Source organism: Stenella coeruleoalba (genome assembly GCF_951394435.1).
Source record: "Stenella coeruleoalba genome assembly, chromosome: 14".
NCBI lineage: Eukaryota > Metazoa > Chordata > Mammalia > Artiodactyla > Delphinidae > Stenella > Stenella coeruleoalba.
This window is the reverse complement of record NC_137160.1, coordinates 22,997,034-23,019,402: the sequence shown is the minus strand read 5'-3', so window position 1 is coordinate 23,019,402 and position 22,369 is coordinate 22,997,034. Positions and strand designations below refer to the sequence as shown.

The 22,369-nt window shown below is 40.6% G+C and overlaps 1 protein-coding gene across 1 annotated transcript; it reads left to right on the top strand.

Annotated features, from left to right (window-relative positions):
* On the top strand, positions 1 to 18,593 carry ELAC1 (elaC ribonuclease Z 1). The gene is made up of 4 exons (XM_079942243.1): positions 1 to 273; positions 6,268 to 6,432; positions 11,842 to 12,309; positions 13,798 to 18,593. The coding sequence occupies exons 2-4, from the start codon at positions 6,276 to 6,278 to the stop codon at positions 14,262 to 14,264; spliced, it is 1,092 nt and encodes a 363-aa protein (XP_079798369.1). The 5' UTR covers positions 1 to 273; positions 6,268 to 6,275; the 3' UTR covers positions 14,265 to 18,593.
* The last annotated feature ends 3,776 nt before the right edge of the window (positions 18,594 to 22,369 follow it).

Here is a 22,369-nt window from a genome sequence, read left to right as displayed (position 1 = left end):
CCATCGAACCCAGTGCGCTGGTGCGGGCGAGTGAAGGAGAGGGAGTCCCACTGCAGCACAGAGCGGATGCCCGGGGCCGCTGCCCAGCCTCCAGGCGCGGTTGAACTCCGGCGGGAACCACCGAGCGCGGACCTCCGGCGCTTCCTAGAGCAGCCTCACGTGGGCACGGCCGGCGGCGCACTTCCGCCCGCGCGCGTCGTGTCCCCGTGGACGGCTGGGCCTTGCTGCGGGCCTGCGCCTCCGTCGGCTCTTGCCGCGGGTCTCGGGGAGTGGGTGAGTGGGGCAGGGCGCGCCGGAGGGGGGGCGGGCCAGGGTCTGCGCCGCTGAGGCCCCCCACGCGCCCGCCGAGCGGGCTGAGGGCGCGCTTCCTGCGGACTCGCGGGCGGGGACCGGAGCAGAGGACCCAGGCCCGGGAGCGCCGGGGACGAGTACGCGCCTTGTCCACCCCCACCCCCAGACGGGGGCCTCAGTTGCCCGGCGCTCCTGCCGACGCCCACCCCTCCTTTTGCTACACTGATGCTGAATTGGAGGAGAGGCTTGGCTGGCCAACGGTTGGAGACCTGGCCTCTGGCCCTGGCTCGGCCTTAGCCGCTCACTCTATCTCGCGGGTCACGCTTTTTTCATCTCTAAAATGGAGGCTGGCAGTATCTGCCCTACCTGCACCACTGGGTGATGGCAGGGTTGGCACTGCCTGCCTAGAAACTCGTTCTGAACCCGGCAGACTTTAGAATCTTCTGGGAAGCCTTCCAAGTGCTGAGGCCCCAGAATCACCAGGTGTTCGTGATATGGAGCCGGGACTGAGAACCACTGGCCCAGAGTGTCAAGTGACAGTTCTGCGATCGATCGTGTGCTGTGTTCTCGCCCAGAATGTGCACTTCCTCCAAAGTGGTTCATAGTCATGAAAAAGCAAGCGGCTGGGTTTTTTTGTTTGTTTTTTTTTTTTTGTCCAAAAAGACAGGGATCAAAATCTGGTTTGGTCACTTATTTCCTAGTGCTTAGAATGGTGCATGTCACAAAACATGCACCACTGATTAAATAAATTAACTTCTGATTACTTCCGACCTAGTGGAAGAGTTGTTTGGCTTGTTTTTCAACTTTTTATTATGGAAACTTTCAAGTATATACAAAAATAGAATCGTGTACTGAATGTACCAACTCACAGTCAGTTTCATCTGGTACCTTCACCCCCACTGGATTATTTTAAAGTAAATCTAAATGTACCGTTTCATCCATTAAATACTTGTTTATGTTTCTAGAACACAGTAACTCCTTAAATATAAAACCATCATCAATCTCATAAGAATTTCATGTTACCATCTATCCAGTGAAAGTTTACATATCCCCTGTTGTCTCTTTTTTTTTCTCCCATTGTCCAAATCAGGAGTCAAACAAGCTACACATGCTACACTTGGTTGACGGCTCATATCTCTTCATCTCCTCCCTCTTTATTATTGTTTTTCCTTGTATTTCATTTGTTGAAGAAGCCAAGTCATTTGTCCTGTAATGTTTCTTACATACTGAATTTTGCTTTTTCCGTCCCTGTGGTGTCCTTTAATAAACTGGTATTTAGATAACAGCCTTTTCCAGATGCAGGTTATACTTTTTGGCAAGAAAACCTCCTAAATTACTGTGTACTTCATATTACATCGCATCAGGAGTTGGATTAGGTCTTGTCTCTCTTTGTGGTGTCAAGATTGATCACTGGACCTTTTCCGTACAAATTGTATTGCAGGGTGACTGACTAATTGATCAGGGAATTACTGAAGGATGACAGCTAATAACTACGGAAGGAATGAGAGAATATCAGCTTGGCAACCCCTAATGAAATAATTGGTCCTGGAAATGATCATTAGTGGCTGTTAATGTCAGAAAAAGAGAGACAGCCAGACAGTATGTGCTCCCTGATGGAAGTACCCAAAAATACCACTTGTCAAGTATTCTTAGACGATGGGTGAGGGATAAAGATGAAACAGGATTGACCGTGAGTTGATGATTGTTGAAGCTCGGTGATGGGTATGTGACAGTGCACTATATTAATCTGTGTTTGAAATTTTTCATAACAAAAGTTTTTTTTAAAAAAGATTGACTAGTTGACTAGTGAGCTCACGTCAGCCCGATCCATCCATTATAGTTCTCCATTAGCCTTTCACTAAGTGGTTCTCAAAACTGACTGCATGTTAGAATCACAGGGGAAGAATTTTTTTTTTTTAATTCTAAAACACACGTCTTTTGCAGAATTTCCTGTTTAATTGTTCTGGGATGGAGCCCAATCATTGATACGTTTTAAAAGCTCTCTAGGTGATTCTAATACTCTCATACTCTCCAGGATTCTGTACCACTGGCTTAGATCTATTATTTGTTACACATGCCAAGTGATTATATTCTATTATACTTTCTGCATTTATTACTTTAAATTTTCAACTTTCTACATTCTGCATATTCTTCTGCCTCTTGCAAACTGCAATCCAATAAGAAAGCCTCTGCAAATATTATCAGAGGAAGTCTTGATCTTGGAAGTAAAAATGTGGAGTGACACATGGAAAGGACACTAGCGATAACCTCAAGGCTTGTGTGGGGGGTGGAGAGATGTACCACCCACCCGCTGTGTGAGGTGACTGTATCCCCAAATGGAAAGGGAGATCAGGTGATACGTAGTTAGAAGAGCATGTTCAGCATTATGACACATTTCTTAAAAATCATCAATATTAAGTAAATTAAATATAAAATAAATTCAAATCAAATAAATAAATGAAATGCTGCTTATTGCAACCAAAAACAATTCAAAGATTTAAAAGAAAAGTTAATAATCTCCACTATCACCACCATCATTTTAATCACCCGTGAGATAACCAATATTAGCAATATGGTGTATATTCTTCCTCACCAGACTGTCTTGTATAATGTAGGGGTTTGGGCATTGTTATAAAAATGAGATTATGCCATAGCCATCTGTAACTTTTCTCACTGTCATCCCTTCAGGACAAGAGTTACAGACCTGACTGAACTGTAGAATAAATAGTTCATGATATGAATATACAATAAAATATTCAGTTGTTTCCCTATTGAGATATATATATATATATACATATATATATATGTATATATATATTCTGATGGTTTCCAAATTTTAGCCACCTTAAAAGTAGCACAATAAACATCATTGTACACAGATCCTTTATTTCTGTAAGGTCGATTTCCAAAAATGGGATTGCTGGGTTAAAGTATATTGCTATTAGCAGCATCATTATTATTGGTAATATATATTGCCAGATTACTCTCCCAGAACATAATAGCAATTCATACTAACACCACTAGTAAAATGCAGGTACCCATTTTCCCTTGTCTTGGTTAGCACTGGATAGCATTAATATTTGCCACCTGATGTGTGGAAAATAATGTCTCTTTTCCTTTAATTTGCATTTCTTCTAACTACTGGGTGACTGAGCACTTTTCATGCTTATTGGCCGTTTGGATTTCTGCTGTGAACTTCCTGTGTATATTCATTGCTTATTTTTCTATTTTATCAGTTTTTTTGTTCCTGTTAATGCATTTACTTGGACCATTTCTTAGGGGCATTAACCCTTTATCATACAGTTTTCTCCAGGTGTTTTTTTGGTCCTTTGACTTTAAGAATCTTGATATATGAAAGTTTTTATGTAGTAAAAATGTCGTTTTAAAAAATTTCTGGGTTTCATGTCTTGTCAGTAAGGGTTTTCTCATCCCCAAAGTTATATACATATTTTCCTAATTTTTTGAACATATTTTTTTGGACCTTTCACATTTATATTTCTAAACCATATGGAATGTATTTTTATATACAATGCAAAATAAGAATCTTGCTTTACTTTCTTCTGCAGAAGTAGCCAATTATGTCAGTGTTGTTCATTAAAAAAGCCACCCTTTTTATACTTTTGTTGTATATTGATTTCTGTACGTACCTGGGTTTATTTCTGGACTGTCCCTTCTCTGTCACCTCTATTTTTGTGCCAATATTATTCTGTTTGCTTTATGCCTGATTAATGTAGTAAGTGTTAATATCTAGAAAAGTTAAGTCACTACTCAATGCTTTGTGTACTTTTCTTGCCCATTCTCAGACATGTATTTTTTCTTCCATGTGATCTTTGGGTTGCTTTTGTTCCAAGATAAATCCCACTGGAAATCTGATAGAATTTACATTAAATATATATACGTTAATTATGAAAAGATAGACATTTCTGTGATAGTAAATCTTCCTATCAGGGAAGCTAATGTGTATCTCTTTTGGGGTCTTCTAGGGTCTATTCCTTTCCTATTAACTTTCTAGTTATTTTATAAGACTTAGTTTTCTCTTGTGAGTGAGGGGTTTATTCCTCATTTTTATTTTTATCTGGTTATTGCTAGGACTGAGAAAAGTTTTTGATAGATTTTTTTCCCCTATAGATGATATATTTATCCAGCTTGCTGCCAAATTTTCTTGTTTTAGTAGTTTTTCTTAATATGTTTGTTTTCTTCCCTGCCATCAATGTGGATGCTCTATAATTGGTTATATTGATATATAAGTTTGAGTTTGTGCTTATTTTATTTGATGCATATCTCCTATCACAGAAGTATATGAGAGATAGATGTGCCCAAAAGTAGTAAAAGGAAAAAGAGATCTCAGGAGTTGGCAGAAATCTACACTCAACAGGTTATTGCTGATCACTTATAAGATCAGAAGCCCAGGTGCTAACCCCTCATGGACTCTATTATTATGGGAGTGAGTCATTCACTCAGCATTACTGTGTGATATTAGCATTACTGTAGAGTGTTGTAGAGCATTGCTGTGGCTTATGATGTTTCAGAGAAAGGGCTGCTCACCACGGGCACCAGAGATATCACTTAGTGAGCATAATTAAATTCCAGCTCTTGCCCAGAATCTCACTAGAGTTGTTTATTTATTAGAAAGACTTTTTTAAAAAATTAATAAGCAGAAAGTACAGAGTTCTTATATACCCACTCCTTCCCCCAATTTCCACTAATATTAACATCTTACATTAGTGTGGTAGTGATGAGCCAATATTGATACATTATTTTTTTAAATATTTACTTTATTTATTTATTTGGTTGCACTGGGTCTAAGTTGCGGCAGGCAGGCTCCTTAGTTGCAGCTCGTGGGCTCCTTAGTTGTGGCATATGAACTCTTAGTTGTGGCATGCATGTGGGATCCGGTTCCCTGATACATTATTATTAACTAAAGTTTACATTAGGGTTCATTCACTCTTTGTGTTGTATATTCTATGGGTTTTGACCAATGTACAATGACGTGTGTCTGTCTTTACTGTATCATACAGAATAGTTTTGCTAAAAAATCCCATGTGCTAAATCCCATGTCCTAAAAATCCCGTGTGCTCCACCTATTCATCCCTCCCTCCCTTCCCCCAAACCACTGTCCTTTTTTTTTTAACAACAGAAATTTATTCTTGCACAATTCTAGAGGCTAGACATCTGAAACTAAGGTGTCGCCTGGACCTTTGTTATGGATAATAAAGCTACAACATAAGGAATGCTTAAGACAGAAGGTGACATGATAGAGTTGCCCTGGAGCTAGTGTCCTGGCGTCTCAATCCTAGCTCTGCCACTTACTAGCCGTGGGACCCTAGGCAAGTCACTACCTCTCTGTGCCTCAGCCTCCCCATCTCTAAAATGGGGATGATGGGGCTTCCCTGGTGGTGCAGTGGTTGAGAGTCCGCCTGCCGATGCAGGGGACATGGGTTCGTGCCCCGGTCTGGGAAGATCCCACATGCCGTGGAGCGGCTGGGCCCGTGAGCCACGGCCGCTGGGCCTGAGCATCGGGAGCCTGTGCTCCGCAGCGGGAGAGGCCACAACAGTGAGAGGCCCACGTACCGCAAAAATAAATAAATTAATTAAATAAAATAAAATGGGGATGATGATATAGTACCCACCTTGTAGAGTCAAACCACTGTGTTTTTACCATTCCCGTAGTTTTGCCTTTTCCGGAATGTCATATAGTTGGAATTCAATTATAGTTATTAATTGACTGGGTTTGGCTTTTTCAACATTTATTTTTGTTTGTGTGAGCAGTCATACAAGGTTTGGTAATTTGTGGTTTTAACTGATTAAGAGTTACTAAAATCTTTCTTCGGATTTCTGTGGAAAACTATTAGAGAACAGGAATCCAAGCTATTCTTAATAACCAAAACATAGGTAATAGTAAAACTCACAAGAACCTGTTTTTGGTGATTTTGAGCAGCGATGTGTAATAATCCCTAAGGGCTCTTCTCGTTCCAGGGTGGAAGATGTCTATGGATGTGACATTTCTGGGGACAGGCGCAGCATACCCATCCCCAACCCGGGGTGCCTCTGCTCTGGTCCTTCGGTGTGAAGGCGAGTGCTGGCTCTTTGACTGTGGGGAGGGAACCCAGACACAGCTTATGAAAAGCCAACTTAAAGCAGGTCAGTGTGCATTCAGCTCTCTCATTAAGGCTGTCTCTTGTTCTGCTTCACTTTCTTGGCTCTCCTTGGGCCTTTTGCTTAGAAACAGCCCTGACAGTTGCACTCCATTTCAGTGCTGGAGCCCTGGCAATACTTGGAAGGCGCTGGGGTATCTGGCCACACCCACTAAACTATCTTTCTTCCTCCCTTCCTTCCTTCCTCCCTTCCTTCCTTCCTCCCTTCCTTCCTTCCTCCCTTCCTTCCTTCCTCCCTTCCTTCTTCCCTCCCTTCCTTCCTTCCCTCCTCCCTCCCTCCCTCCCTCCCTCCCTTCCTTCTTTCCTTCCTTCCTTATTTATGTATTTACTTTTCATTCTTCCTGTAAATGTTGAGAGCAAGGATTTCTATAGGCTTAGGGCATGGAGGATGGAGTGGGTTGCATCAGACATATTAAATAGACACTGCCCAAGCAAAGGAACATACTTATTTCCACCAGGACATAGGTATAAGTATCATGAGAGAATACAAAGGGTGGTAGATGTTCTGGGGAGTGAAATGTTCTTTTCCACTTGGGGTCATTCTCAGAGAAGGTGACCTGTGAGTTGTTAAAGGAGGAGGAAGGGTTCCCTGGGCTGGGGAGAAGAAGGGCATTCCAGCCATAGGGAACAGAGTGAGCTTAGCACCAGGCAGACTGAAGAGTACCGTGTTCACCAGAGCCTTGGCCCAGAGTCAGGCAGACCAGGGTTCCAGTCCCAGCGGTGTCTCGGCTTATTACCTGAGCAGGTCAGCCAATTAAGCTTTACTTTGCTCACCTTTCAAATGGGCTTAAAAACTCGACTTAGAAGGGGTGTTGTGAGAATTGTATACAATAATCCCTTCTCTGTGTGGTTGTCTCCTTCTCATCAGTTAAATCTTAGCTCAAATGCTGTCTTCTCAAAGGCTGAACCTCTGGGGTTAAGTAATTTCTCCTCACCCCAGGCATTCTACTATTTTGTGCTATTTTTATTGACTTCTTAGCATCATCAATATCTAAAATTATGTTATTTAAATAGTTGTTTCTGTGGTCACTGTTTATTTCCCTGTACAATAAAGTAAACTCAGTGATCACTTACATACCTAGTAGATGCCCAGTGATATCTGTTCAGTTAATGCATGAATAAGATGTTCAACACTTAGTACAGTGCCTCTCACTTGTTAGGTCTTGATAAATGGTAGTTATTGAAATTCCTACTACTCATCACAGTACCTAGCATTTGATGACTAAAGGAAGTATAGTTCTATCATCCAAGGATTCCTTGGTCTAGTGGTGAAAACTGACATGCAAACAGTCATGGTGTAATTTGCTAAGTAAGAATAATGGAGGTGTTTTCTAACTACTTTTGAAGCACTAAGGAGGGGGGCACTAACTGTATCTGTGTGTTCAGGGAAAGCAACCTAGAGATGGTAACAGTTGAGCTGGGATGTAAGAGACGAATAGAAGTTTCTCTGCGGAGAGAAGTAGGGATGGCCCTTCAAGGAACAGACAACAAAGTGAGCAAGAGTTTCTAGGAGAGAAATGACATGTTTGGGGAATATTAAGCTATCCAGAATTTTGAGTACTTGGCTGGATAGATGAGAGATAAGAATGCTTAAGGAAGTAAGTAAGGGCAGACTATGAGGACTCCTGTGGTATTCTAAGGTATCTGCACGTTATTCTATTGGCAACAAAGAATCATTAAAACATTTTAAGCCGAAAAAAAAAAAAAATTAAGCCGAGCAATGACATGGTCTGATTTGTGTTTTAGGACAGTTTTCCAATGGCACATATATTGGGAGAGAGAGATTGGCATCAGGAGACCAGTTCCAAGGCAGTGGCATTCACCTGAGAGAGAGAGAGAAGATGAAGATGTTGAAGCAGGAAGTAGGGATAAGGATGAAGATGAGAGACTCAAAGAGATACTTATAGAGCCAACAGCAGGTGGTGACTGAGTAAATTCCTAGTCTGTGAAGAAGTGAAGAATTATTACAAGTTACAGGTGATGATGTCCCAGACCAAGATTGGGAGTTAGGAAAAGAGCTGTTGGAAGAAGGAACTAATGCACTTGGGACACGTGGCCTTGAGGTGTACACAGTTCAACCCTGATTGTATACTGTCTTATGTTGAAACCCTGAGGTCAGAGCAGGTATTATGCTTTACTTCCCTTGGATCACACAGGGGTTCCTTTCACGAGAACATGCCTCCACATGCCAGAGTGGAGGCTGTAATATTTAACAGTTTACAGAGTAGGGGTTAAGGTGGCAGGGTGATTAAAATAGAAACAAGTAACTGTTGTGTTAAGAGGTTTGGGTGTAGGGTAAGTCTTCACTTTTTATTTAGTACCTGTATCAGTTATGTAATGCTGCATAGCAGATTATAAATTTAGTGGGTTATTTGCATTTATTATCTCATAGTTTCTGTGGGTCAGGGAGTTCGGGCCTGGCTTAGCTGGATTCTCTGCTTCAGGGTCTCACTAGGCTGCAATCCAGGTCTTGGCCAGGGCTGCGGTCTCATCAGAGTCTCCACTACGGGAAGGATCTGTTTTCAGTGCTCACTCAGGTTGTCAGCAAATCCTTGAGGTTGTAGGACTGAGGCTGCCTGCAGCAACTAGAGGCCTCCTATAGTTCCTCGTCATGGGGGTTTCTGCTTCAGGGTAGCTTGCTCGATTCCTGCCAGCAAGGGAGAGAGATTCCAGAGCAAGTCTGCCAGCAAGATGGAGTCTTGTAAATGACATAATCGTATTGCATCCTTGGGCCATATTTTACTGGTTAGGAGTAAGTCCCCAGTCCCACCCACACTCAAGGGGAAGGAATTATAGAAGGATATGAACAGCAGGAGGCAGGGGCCATGGTGGTACCCATGTACCACCTTAACTCTATCTGCCACAATACCTTTCTCTAGTGTTTTATATTTTACAGCTATTTTATATATATTTTTAAACAATGCACAAAGCTCGAGCTTTTTAAAATAAAAGTTTGGCAAAAAATAATAATAATAAAATAAAATCTAAGGGAACCTTTAGTTTACAAAATTTTTGTTGACTTAAGAAAAAATTTTCTGGCTTCAGAGAGGAGAGTGATATGGTAATCCTAGAACATTAGCTGAGACACTCTAGCACTTCAAAAGCCCCTGTCTCAACCTGGAATGCATCACCCTCAAAACATCTTGGCTTCTCTCAATAACCCAATATGGACCTATCGCTATTGGAGTCATTGAAGTCCTTTTAGCTTATACTACCTCCTGGGGTAATGGGTTTCATAAGGAAGTATTTTCTGTTTCTCTAGATATACTTCTTGCAAGTTTCCTTGGTCCTAATATGCAAGCATCTGATTAAAAAGTGTAGGTTTGCCATATCTACTTTTTTCATAATTTTAAAGAGTGAGCTTAAGCCTTTTTTTCCTCTAAAATGATTACAAAAAGTATTATAAAAGTATAATTTTTAAAATGATTATAATAAGTATACATGCTCGTTGTAAAAGTTCAAACAAAGCAGAAAAATATAAATAAGAAAAGCCTAAATCCCCCTCTCTTTGGTGAATTTTCTATACATGTAGATATGGTAATGGTGTAGGTGTATTTGTGTGTGTGTATAATTTTGCATAAATGGAATCAAACTATACTTGGTGTGACCTGCTTTTTTTCAACTGAATATTACGTATGAACGATGTATTGCAGACATTTTCCTACAGCACTAAATATCACTGCATTATCCCTTAGAGGATGCTTAGTATTCTACTCCTATATGGATGACATTTTCCCTGGTAACTTTCGTGATCTTAAGTGAAAGGGAACTCATGCATTTTTCTTTTTTCATTTGATAGCTTCCTCTTACCTTTGATAATTGTGGTTGCCATTCCTTCTCCCTCTGAAATCAACTTTCTTGAAAAATGAAATGTTTGTCTTCCCTGAAACTGTGATATCTGTGGGAAGTACCTTTTCTTACTTAATTTATCTCACTTGCTTTGAGTTCACAGATTGTTTTGGTGTTCAGTTTTGGCTGTGTTTTGCAGTAGATAGGGAGAGGCCCAGAAAGTCTGATTTGGCAGTTTTGAGGTCAGCATGAGACTCAACAACTGTTGTAGTTCTTTTGTCTCTTGAGTCCTCAGGTCACACTTGGGGGCGTGTTGGCAGCCCAGACAGCAGGAAGGGGGCAAGGAAAGGGTTCCAGAAGTCAAAAAACTGCAAAAACGAGGACTAAAAAGAGAAAACAAAAAGGAGCATGTTGAGGAAGCTTCTAGCGTGCCTCCTGGCAATTTTCAAGGTTCAAGATCAGCCTCTGCCCAGTCTGTTCTCTGCCACAGGGGCCTGGCTTGGTGTAGTAACACTGGGAACACTCGCTTGGAGAACACTGTTACCTAGATGTCACAGGACAAATCCCATCACAATAAACTATTCCTGTTCTTTTATGGCATCGATAAACTGTTCCTGTTCTTTTATGGTATCAAATGTTTGAAATGGGTGGGCCATGAGCTAGGACTGGAAGCCACTGTTATACTAAAAATGTGTTAATTGTGATTGTTGCTTTTAAAAGGCCTTGTGGTGCATCTGAGAAAAATGTTGATGTGGCATCCTGCCACATACCAGGAGTAAATTCAGTTTACCAATGGCTAAATCAAGTTACAACCTAAGTCAGTATGCACTGGAAAAGCTGTTGTATTAGTTCAGATTGAGAGAAAGAGAGGGGCCCACATGCCTTTACATAGCACCATGGGGGATCTACCCTCTAAACTGCACTCTGCATCTATTGCCCACTTCCTCCCCCTCGGTTCTTCACCCCACTCCCTTTCCACCTCCCTCTTTCTCCCTCCTTCCTTTCCTCTCCCTCCCTCATCCCCCTTCCCTTTTCTCCTTCTTCGGCCTCACCCAGACAGGCAGGCTCTGGCTTGGTTAGTTAATCTCTGTCCAGTGTGGAGTCCTTAAAAGGCAATTTTGAATTCAGGCACTGGTCCAGTCCGTTGGAGCCAGGGGAACATTTTTATGCTGGAAGTACTGTTCATATTTGCTGTTCTCAGAGGGAGCAGTAGGGGGCAGTGTAACTGCCAGATGTTTTTAACACTTGTGGCCTATCTGGTAACTTATGTGAATCATTTTGGTACACTTTATCCTTTTTTTTTTTTTTTTCCCCCAGTAAGAGAATGTGTAGGAAAGTACTCTTAAAACTGTAACACTGTGTAATTTGAAGATGTTTTATGAAAAAAAGTTATATCTTATTAAAGCCATCTAGTGAAATAATACCTGTCTTTCTTGCTTCTAGAATCATGTAGAAGAATATAAAGAAATAAGTTTATGGTGATAAGTAGAACTTCTAAATTCATTTTATTGCTTTCTATGTAAGTTGTTATGCATGTTTCAAGTAGCTTTGTATGAGTTTTATTTCTGAAAAATTCCCAAATTTATTTCTCTGCCTCAATCAAAAGGGAGAATTACTAAGATCTTCATCACGCATCTTCATGGAGACCATTTCTTTGGCCTTCCTGGCCTCCTCTGCACAATCAGCCTGCAGAGTGGCTCCATGGTCACCAAACAGCCGATCGAAATCTATGGCCCTGCGGGGCTTCGGGACTTTATCTGGCAAACCATGGAACTTTCTCACACGGAGTTGGTCTTCCCTTATGTGGTCCATGAGCTGGTGCCTACAGCGGATCAGTGTCCTACAGAAGAACTGAAAGAATCTGTACACGTGAATAAAGCAGACAACCCTCCCAAAGACGGACAGGGAAGAACTATCGTGTTAGACTCAGAAGAAAACTCGTACCTCCTGGTTGATGATGAACAGTTTGTTGTGAAAGCATTTCGCCTCTTTCATCGAATACCCTCCTTTGGATTTTCAGTTGTGGAGAAGAAACGCCCAGGTAAACTCAATGCACAGAAACTGAAAGATCTTGGTAAGTGTTTTTTTTCCTTTCTCGTCAATCGAGTTGTTAACCAGAGCAGTTAGAAGCGTCATAGAAACCTTCTTTTCTTGTCTCCCAGGCCTAAAACTGACATTTTCTCTACTTACTTCCTTTGCTCAAAGTTTGTTTATTAAGAGAAATCCTTGAGGCCAAAATATGCTATACAGAGCGAAAACCAAGTATCTATTTGAATTCTCTCTTCAGCTCCCTAGATGCACATTCTTGATCTGTCTTATCTTCAGCTTTTACTATCTTGGTTGGTGGAGTGGACCTGTTGTCTCAGGTCTAGGCTTTTATTTTTTCATGTCATGTTTTTGAAATATGTTTTCAATGACATCTTTGGCCAGAGACTTTTTGCCATAGTTCTTAACCTTGCAACTCCAACCAACTGCTTTCTGGGTTTTCCTTCTTTATTGACTTTGCCTAGTCAATCAACCTTGATTAAGTTAATTTGGTGTTTAGAACACTGACTTAACCAGTTTTACATACCTGGGTTCATCACGCTCGGAAGCAAGCATCCAAAGATTGGCTTGGGGCCCATCAAAGGCTTCATACCTCCTCCATGCTAGGCCATCATGTGTGAGAGTTCTGCAGCGCCTCTCCCGAAGCAGTGTCCGGGTACATCATTCCTCCAGCATACCACCTTCCTTGGCATGGCTACAACAGAGCCTGTGAAAACACGGTGATGGTGATGGTTTTTTTGTGTGTCTTGTCTTTACTTACGCAATGTCTTCTTTCTTTTCCAACTAAAACAAAATGCTAAGTAATGAGGAAAAGTGCCTTAGGCCAAAGGTATTTTTATTATCTAAAAACCTGTGAAAATACTGTTGTATTGGGAAACTTTAAACATGATCTATGTTGGAATTAGTGAACACATTCTGTTTGTTGGTATGTGTTGCCCAGAGTGATGATCAGGTGTTATTCTCGATTAATATGAGACTTAAGCCCAGTTTGGTAAACATTGAACTGCCCCTATCTACAAAGAAGATTGATTATTTATAACTGCCTGAAATTCTGCTTGATGTTGTGATCCAGACAATCCCCTCTAACAGTTTTTTTTTTTATTATGTTAGTTTGTTGGTACCTTGTCATTTAAATGGGCTCTTTAATTTTACCCAAAGATGAGCTTATTAAATACAGCACTCTCAAATAATGTTATTCCCCTGCACAGCAGAGAATCAAGGCTGTTATCTTGACTGTAATAAGGTTTTAGTGGGACTTAAGAGCTTAAAACTCATCTGACACGTGTGCTTGGAAATGTTTTAAGTACTTGGGCATTGCTAATATCAATAGCCAACAGTGAACTTTTAAAAATGTATAAATATTCCAGTTTTCCACAAGTAATAAAATATTTATAACAATTATGAAAAGAATTGGATGCCTTTTCCACTTGCTATTTGCTGTGCTGTTGAAACAGACTCTCTTAACAAGTCATAAATGCCATTCCCATGACGTGATGTTATCTGCCTCTGTCATTAGGTGTTCCTCCAGGTCCTGCCTATGGGAAGCTGAAAAATGGAATTTCTGTTGTTCTGGAAAATGGAGTTACAATTTCTCCCCAAGATGTCTTAAAAAAGCCTATTGTTGGAAGAAAAATCTGCATTTTGGGTGACTGTTCTGGGGTTGTGGATGATGGAGGAGTGAAGCTGTGCTTTGAAGCAGACCTGTTGATCCATGAAGCAACCCTGGATGACACCCAGATGGACAAAGCAAAGGAACACGGCCACAGCACGCCACACATGGCAGCAGCATTTGCAAAGCTGTGCCAAGCAAAGAGGCTCGTTCTGACTCACTTCAGTCAGAGGTACAAACCAGTTGCCTTGGCCAGAGAAGGAGAAACAGATGGGATCGTAGAGCTTAAAAAGCAAGCTGAATCAGTGTTAGATCTCCAAGAAGTGACTCTAGCAGAAGATTTTATGGTGATTGGCATTCCAATCAAGAAATGAAGCCAGTGTTCCTGAATGCATTCTGGTGTGTCTGTGAATATGTTACTGAACGAACAGTCAAGTTTGTTGTTGTCGTCGTCGTTGTCGTTTTGGTCTAAAATTATTTGGGTCCTAACAATCCTAACAAGGATGGAGCTGCACTGCTGAACTAACTCAGCATTGAGAAGGGAGCAAGCTTTGTGATAATAGATCACTTTAAAAAGAATAAAGCCAGAATCCTTCTTCAAGTCCACACTTGACAAAATGATAGACTGTTCAGGTGTACATGTTTTGTGGCTGCTGCCTCAGAGGGTAGCCAATATGCCATGCAATCCTGGGCTTAGCTTCTGCCCGGCTTTATTGCTGTTGTTGGCAAAGCAGTAGCAGGGCTTGGCCCTCCTGGCTAAAAATGGTATTTTGGCATTTTGTGTTGAATCTGTTCATGTTATTAACAGAATAGAGAGAAATGTAATGAGACATTGGATATGAAGGATTGAAGCTGGCACGTTAAGTCTTGAATTCTTTGCTTGAATACTGAGTGCAGAGTCAGGCTAGGTGTTTATCCTCCAATTACTATTTTATTGAACTTTCCAGTTTGCTTTAAACCTGTGGTTCTCAGTTGGAGGTGATACTCTCCCTTAGATGGAGTTTTGAAATTGTGGGGATGTCTCTTGTCAAAACTAGGGGGGGTTACTACTGGTATTTAGTCAGTAGGGGCCAGGATGCTAGATCCTACAAAGTTCGGTCAGTCCTAAACAGTGAAGAATTATCTCGTCCCAAAATGCATATTGCAGGCCTGTTGAGATACACAGCAAGTTAAAACTTATACTCCCACTGTGAATATACTTTATAAAAATTAGTGACATACTGAACTGAACTACGAGGTAAGTCAAATTCTACAACAAATCCTAAAAAGCTAGCTAAGAGAATATGTTGGAATTGGAACATCTTATCCAATATTATTGGTCATAAATGAGCTATGAGCTGGAGCTTATGAATCTGGAGGTTAAAAAATGATACCTGTCCAACTTGCGTTTACGCTTTCCAATAAATAATTCTTTGAGCACAATTTTAGTAAATGTTCTTTCTAGAATAGCTTTTCTTCATGAGTTGCCTTCCACCTCCCTTCTGTCTTTCATGGGGTATCTCGGACTCATTTTCCCACAGTATTTCTCAAAATGTGTTAATGGAGAGGTAGTCTCAAGTACTGATTCAGTCAAAAGGCTTCCCTCATCAAATCAGTCTGGGAAACCCTCTATGCTATGTGTCCCTCCGGCAGAGTTCTGGTTCCCATCAGTACATTCAAAACAGCACTGCTTCAGGGATCACCAGCCAGTCTTTGGTGCCAGAAGGCCCTGATTTCAGAGTCCCATTCTTTACCTCATGATGGTCCTGTGTGCTCTGGAGCAGATGACTTACTCTCTGAGCTTTAGCTGCTCATCTCTAAAAATGGGAAAAATAAGAATAAGACAGTGAGAAATTGTCACTGAAAAATAAGACAGGGAAAAAATTAAATAAGACAGTGTATAAAAGGAGCATAGCACATTGCTTCAGGGCATAAAGTCCTAAAGTACAGAGGCCTGTCAACTCTATTGAACCCCTTTCTGAGTCATATTTCACCGTATACTATCTATTAACATCTCAAGAACCTATGAGGTTATTGTACACTTATTCAGAAATACTGTCATGGTGTATACTATTAAACTCCTTTGGGTCCTGGGGCTTTTCTAGTAAAAATTGACTCCTGGATGGGTCTGGAATCCCTAGAGTAATGATAATCAAGATGGGTCTAGTTACTCAATATCTCAGTCATTCTGAAGCAGTCTCCAGAGTGGTCTGACTCAGCCCTGCTCTAGGCTCCCGGCCTGCCAAGTACCAAAGTTGACCAGACCTAAAGTGTATCTTGACTTCTGAACTCAATTCAAACAAGCATTTATTAGATACCAGCGGTGTGCCAAAACCTGTACAAGGGGGAATGGCTAGTACTAGTACCTCTAATGCCTGGAGCTCTTGTGGGTAAAGATTGTATCTTAGTCACCTCTGCATTCTTGGAAATACCCACCCGTAGTAGGCACTCAGAAATATTTATTGAATGAAATGAGGCCTTGATGTCATGCATGCACAAAATTTATGACCTAAAGTTTAGAACCTGTGCCTGGCCCATTTTATGACTGTATTTGTCCAAAATTTTTAGCTGCCTGATTGGTGGTACCCCATTCACTGCGTTGGGAGTACATAAATGAATATAAGACAGAATTTCAAGCTCACTGTCTTAAGTGCTGAAGACTGATAGGTAAATATCAGTAAATATGCAGTTCCTTCAAGTGTTTCTGATTTTATAGCCTACCACTCCATTTTGCTGTTCCTGAGCGTTCCTTGAGAGCTGACTTGAGCTCAAGCCCTTAGAATCAGGCTCTATTAGTATGTGTGGGCTAAGCCCTCAGAGAACATGATGTGGAACGAATTGATATGTTGGATTAAGTGTAGGGTATCAGTTCATGGTGAGAGTTCTTTCTTGGACTCTCTTCTGGCCTAGAATTTGTTCTTAATGGTAGAACACATTCTAAGAATTTGTGGAGCTAGAATTAAGAGTGAATCTTAAATTGGATTTCCTAGAGCTTGTAATTTGTTCATGGTTATGTGACTCCAGATGGGATTAGAATATGTGGTGTTCCCCAAATGTATTTGATCACTGAATCCTCTTTTGCCAAGGAGCATCTTGGAACACTGAGAAATGCTGTTTCTTAATACTTCTGAAAAGTATTATATTTATAATTTTTACCTGGACAATTTATTGAAGTAATAAGTTCCATATCTACACCGAGTATAGTATTTTCTTTGTCTTAAACTGACTTTCCCATTGTCAGGAATTCATAGGTTCTTGCTTACTTTAAATAAATATGCACTTTCTGTTTCTCTAAAGGTATTTAGACTTGCCCAAATACACCCCAAATCATCTTTGTTTTCAAATACCCATGCCTCATTAATATACTTTTAATAAACTTTTAAACATAAAAGCAGCATATGCTCAGTAGTTAATTTTTTTTAAAGATTCAAGAAAAGAAGATGATTACTCATAATTCCACCATCTAGAGAGCTACCGCCTTGGTCCAGTGATCCTCAAACTGAGATGTGAGTCAGTATAACTCAAGGTAGTACATAGGTGGACAGGGTGCATAGGTAGCCAGAGATCCTTGGGCTCTGATTCCAAAGACTCTAATTCAGTAGGTCTGGGGTGGAACCCAAGAATCTGCATTTTTAAAAAACCACCCCCAGGTGATTCTGAAGTATATGAGTGGTAGAACACATGAGGAGAAAAAGCTGTCTTTATTTATGCACTTTGAAAAATTGAGGTGTATATAAATATTTTATGTATATTTAAACATGCTTATAGATCTATGTATATTACACACATGCATATTTTTACATGTAGGTTGACCTCAACTGTTTTTCTCATTTAACATGAACATTTCCTCACAGTATTAACTGTTCTTTGAAAGCATGAATTTAATGATTTTATATTATTCCATTCTATAGAGGTAATATAATTTATCTGTTTTCCTACTTTTGGGGCATTGAGATTGTTTTCCATTATTATAAATAATAATATCATGAATATTCCTGGGTATAAATCTTTGTATCTCTGCGTATTTCCTTAGGATTGATTTCTCTGAAGGTCAAATCTGACTTACTGTTTTGGACTCTGGGTAAGAATCTCCCACTTGTTTTCCAACTCAAACCGCAGCAGCATGAGAGGCCTGTTTCACTACTCCATTGACAGATGATATTGAATATCATCAATTAATGACTTTTCTAACACTTCTCTTCCAAGACATTTGTCTTATAAAGATTATTTTTGCCTTCTAGTGAAAATAACTTTATTATGTCTTTCAGCCACCACATATAATTCAACTGTGATTTCCTTGAATATTCTTATGCCACCTTAAAATCTGACCGTTCTTTCTTAAAGGGGTAAAAATCCTTCCTGCTTCAAATATGTTCATGACAGATGTAACAGTGAAGGTAACTTTTGTCTTCACAAAGATATAAATTTATGGTGAAATGTACTGATTCTGTCCTTACTGACCGATGGATTTTTTAGGTACTGAATGAGTCAAGAGTTATTATTATTTTTTTTTTATGGGGAGAATAAAAAGGAAATGCTGGTGATGTTCACTCTTTGGCAAGATAAGAATAGAGTTTAAGGTGGGGTGCGGTGGGACATGGGGTAAGATTGAGAAATTATTTTCTTCCATAGTACGAAGTAAAAAATAAAGAGTACTTTAACCATATTATGTTTTTTTAAAAGGGGCAGGTGGCAGTAAATACCGGGTGAGTAAGAGTGGAGGATCCTTAGCGAAATGTGCAAGGGATGTGGGGAGGGACAGGCAGAGGACTGTTTTATATAAGCCTAAGAGCCCTAGTACTATTTGGTATTTGGAACTACTTATGTGTGTATGTGTGTGTCATTTAGTTTAAAAGTTACATTAAAACACATAAACATAGATAAGACCCTGCTCCAAATAATTATGTCAGTTGGTGTCTCCAGATGGGTGCCCCAGGCAGCTAACAGTTCCTTTCAAGAATTTTTAACATTCCGATCCATTCTCCATACCACAGAGAGATTTTTTTCAAATGCAGATCTGAGCCTAGCGCGCAGATTTTAACGTTCTTGCCTTGCCCTCCCCTCCAAGCTAACCTTACTGAACGGCGCCACTCGTTTGTGCGGCCCTAGCCACGTGGGCCTTTAGTCCTTTGTCAGAGGCTCCTGTTGTTGCACAGTCTTGGCATGGACTGCTCCCTGGGCCCGGACCCTGCTCCCTCAGCCTGGAGCGCTCTTCCTCCTCTCCCCAAGTTAACCCTTGCTAGGCCTTCTGCTCACAGCTCTGCAGTCACATGCTCCTGGAAGCCTTCCCAGACTTCCCCACTAGGTCGCATGTGACTCTCAACAGTACTGGCACCCCACATTCCTGTTGCCTGTCACTTCGTATTTTCATTTTGTTCCTGTGAATATTCAGTTGATGTTTCTCTTTCCCACTAGCACTGTAAGCTTCACAAGAGCAGAACTGTGTCTGACTTTGTTTCCCTTTGTGCCCTAGTGCCTAGCTCAGCCCCTGGAACAAATTAGGCATTCAATAAGTAGTGGTGACTGGTTCAATTTTCCTTGCCATCCTGTTATTCTATAAGATGCAATACCTTGTTCTCCTAGGGATTTTTCCTGATTAAAGCAAAAAAAGCAAAAATCCCTACCCTTATGAGGCAAATATTTATAAATACTAATTCTAAAGCTTTAGCTTGGTGTCCTAAGATATGCAGACAGATAACCTAGAGTCAGGAAAGGGCTGGAAAAAGGAGTTTCTCTGCCTGAGAAAGTGGGATGTTGGCCTTCGCTATGCATACGAAACTCAGAACAAAGGTATAAAGAATGAGGGAAGAAGGCCAAGCCCCATGTGGGAGTCTGGAGCCCCATGCAGGGTAGGGAAACGGTGGAAGAACCTTAAGGACACAGAGGTCTGATGTTCAATTTTATGGTGGCTGTGTTGCTTGAAAGTAGACTTTCTTTGAAGTCTGCTGGACACAGGATTTGGGGATCTCAACACTTCACACCACCAAACTAGAACACGTTCTGAATTCCATGACTGGGTTGACGTGGGTGGGAAAAGGACAGCAGGAGTGAAAGAATGAGACAATCCCAAACTAATATGGTTCAGAAGGAGCAGAGTCAGAGGTGTGACCACGAGAACCTTCTCCCAGGAATTTTCAGAAGATGGCAAGGAGTGCACTGACCTTTACATAACCCATGGAATTGGGAGGTAATATAGAGGGTTGAGCCAATTTCACGTATACCTTAAAGGACAGGGTAGCTCTAGCTGACACCTGGATGCAGATATTTAGGTGCCCTCGACAGACTTTTTTTCTTTTTTTTTTTTGCAGTACACGGGCCTCTCACTGTTGTGGCCTCTCCCCGTTGCGGAGCACAGGCTCCGGACGCGCAGGCTCAGCGGCCATGGCTCACGGGCCCAGCCACTCCGTGGCATGTGGGATCTTCCCGGACCGGGGCACGAACCTGCGTCCCCTGCATCGGCAGGCGGACTCTCAACCACTGCGCCACCAGGGAAGCCCGACAGACATATTTTTAAGGATTAAAAAGCTGTCACATCGAGGATAAGGAAGTTGAAGGGGGTGCCTAAGTTTATCCAAAGTAAAGAATATTTCTGCTCCTAAATAAAGCTAGCTGAGAAACACTGTTGCTCTGATGTCAGCATGCTAATCATACTCAGCAGACACAGCAGGTACAAAGATTAAATTCGCCCACAAAAAAGTAAAAGGGGAAAGGCGAAGGATCAAATTTCCCAGCTATATAAATCCCCCTGTAACTGCCAGAAACTCTTCAGGCAGACTCAGGTAGAGCTAAGCAACACTGAGTTCAGTGTCACGAAATGTAACCAAGGCTATTTTGTCTAGGTTGTTCTCCTCATTGTTGTGGCTTCCAGATCATAGGCTTGTCTGAATGACACCATATCTCCATCAAACATCCTGGACTGGAGTTGACCTTGTAGACATATCCATGTCTGGGGCATCTGGGGCAGCAATCCAAGTGTTGCTCCTAACTGGCTTGCAAAGGGTCTTGCGTGGAACACATCTTCACACAGCTAGTAGCTACTGGAATGCGATCGATTTTCTCCCCCATACACCTACACTGAAAGGTAGTATAGCCTACTGCAAGTGGTCTTCAAACTAGGGTATCTGTACCCCTGGAGGTATGCAAAAACTTTTCTAAGGGTATACAGGCATGCTTTCATATGAAATATTTCCTAAAATCAATCTTTCTGAGAACTAGCATAGGCAAAGTGTCTTACTGGGTCAATTGTACAATGCTCCAGGATACCAAAGAAGGGGATAATTGAATTATTGGTATTGGGGTGAAAACATGAATGACTGGGTAACAAATTCTTTTCAAGTTGGGTAGTTTCCAGTGTGTTGCTTTGAATAAAACTGAAGGAGGATCTAACCAAGTTTAGATCAAGGAGTAGCTAATCTGTCCAATGATAGATTTTAATTGCTTTATTGAGATATAATTCACATACCATACAATTCAGTGGGTTTTCATATATTCATGGGGTCGTGCAACTATCACCACTATCAATTTTAGAAACTTTCAGTTATCCCCAAAAGAAACTGTACCCTTTGGTAGTCACTCTCACTTTCTTCCCAAACCCCATGGCCCTAAGCTACTTTCTACCACTAATCTACTTTTACCTACTAATCTACTTTCTGTCTCAATAGATTTGTCTATTCTGGACATTTCATACAAGTTGAATCATATAATATGTGGTCCTTTGTGACTGGCTTTTTTCACTTAGCTTAATGTTCTCAAGATGTAATTGATGTTGTAGCTTATATCACTACTTCATCCTTTTTATGGCCAAATAATATTTTATTGTGTAGACATACCACATTTTATTTATCCATTCATCAGTTGATCCAATGATAGATTATTAAAAGGAATTTTTACAATATACTTATATCAGGAATGCAAAATGAGACATGGCTACAGATCTTTTAATAAGTTAAAAGAAGATGATATAAATAACTTTAATTTTAAAGTAAATTACTAAAACAGCTTCCTTAAAAAACACAATTTGCTAGAACTGACACAAGAAAAAATATAGGACTATTCACTTTTCTATTTATTAAGGAAACTGAATTTGTGATTAAACCCTTCTTATAAAAAAACAAAACTCCAGGCCCAGATGGTTTTGCTAGTGAATCATTCTAAACAATTAAGGAAGAAATATACCTTTCTTCCACAGACACAGACGCAGGAAACAGAAAATGAGTTAGGAAATGTTCCCTCTTTTTCTGTTACTTTTTCTAAGTAACCTTGATGCCACAACTTAAGGACATCAAAAGACAGGAAAATTACAGGTTAATTTCTCTCACAAAAACTCTTAAGAAAATAATTAGCTAATTGAATCCAGTGACATGTAAAAAGAATAAGACATTTGACAAAGGGAGTTTATTTAAGAATGCCAGTTTTGTTTAACATTTAAAAATCAATATTATTCACCACATTAACAAAAACTACTGGGCATATACCCAGAGAAAACCATAATTCAAAAAGA

Coding starts and splice junctions, on each gene's coding strand:
- ELAC1 (XM_079942243.1), top strand. CDS start 6,276: ATGTCTATGGATGTGACATTTCTGGGGACAGGCGCAGCATACCCATCC. Junction 6,433..11,841: donor GAAAAGCCAACTTAAAGCAG/GTCAGTGTGCAT, acceptor CTCAATCAAAAG/GGAGAATTACTAAGATCTTC. Junction 12,310..13,797: donor ACAGAAACTGAAAGATCTTG/GTAAGTGTTTTT, acceptor CTCTGTCATTAG/GTGTTCCTCCAGGTCCTGCC.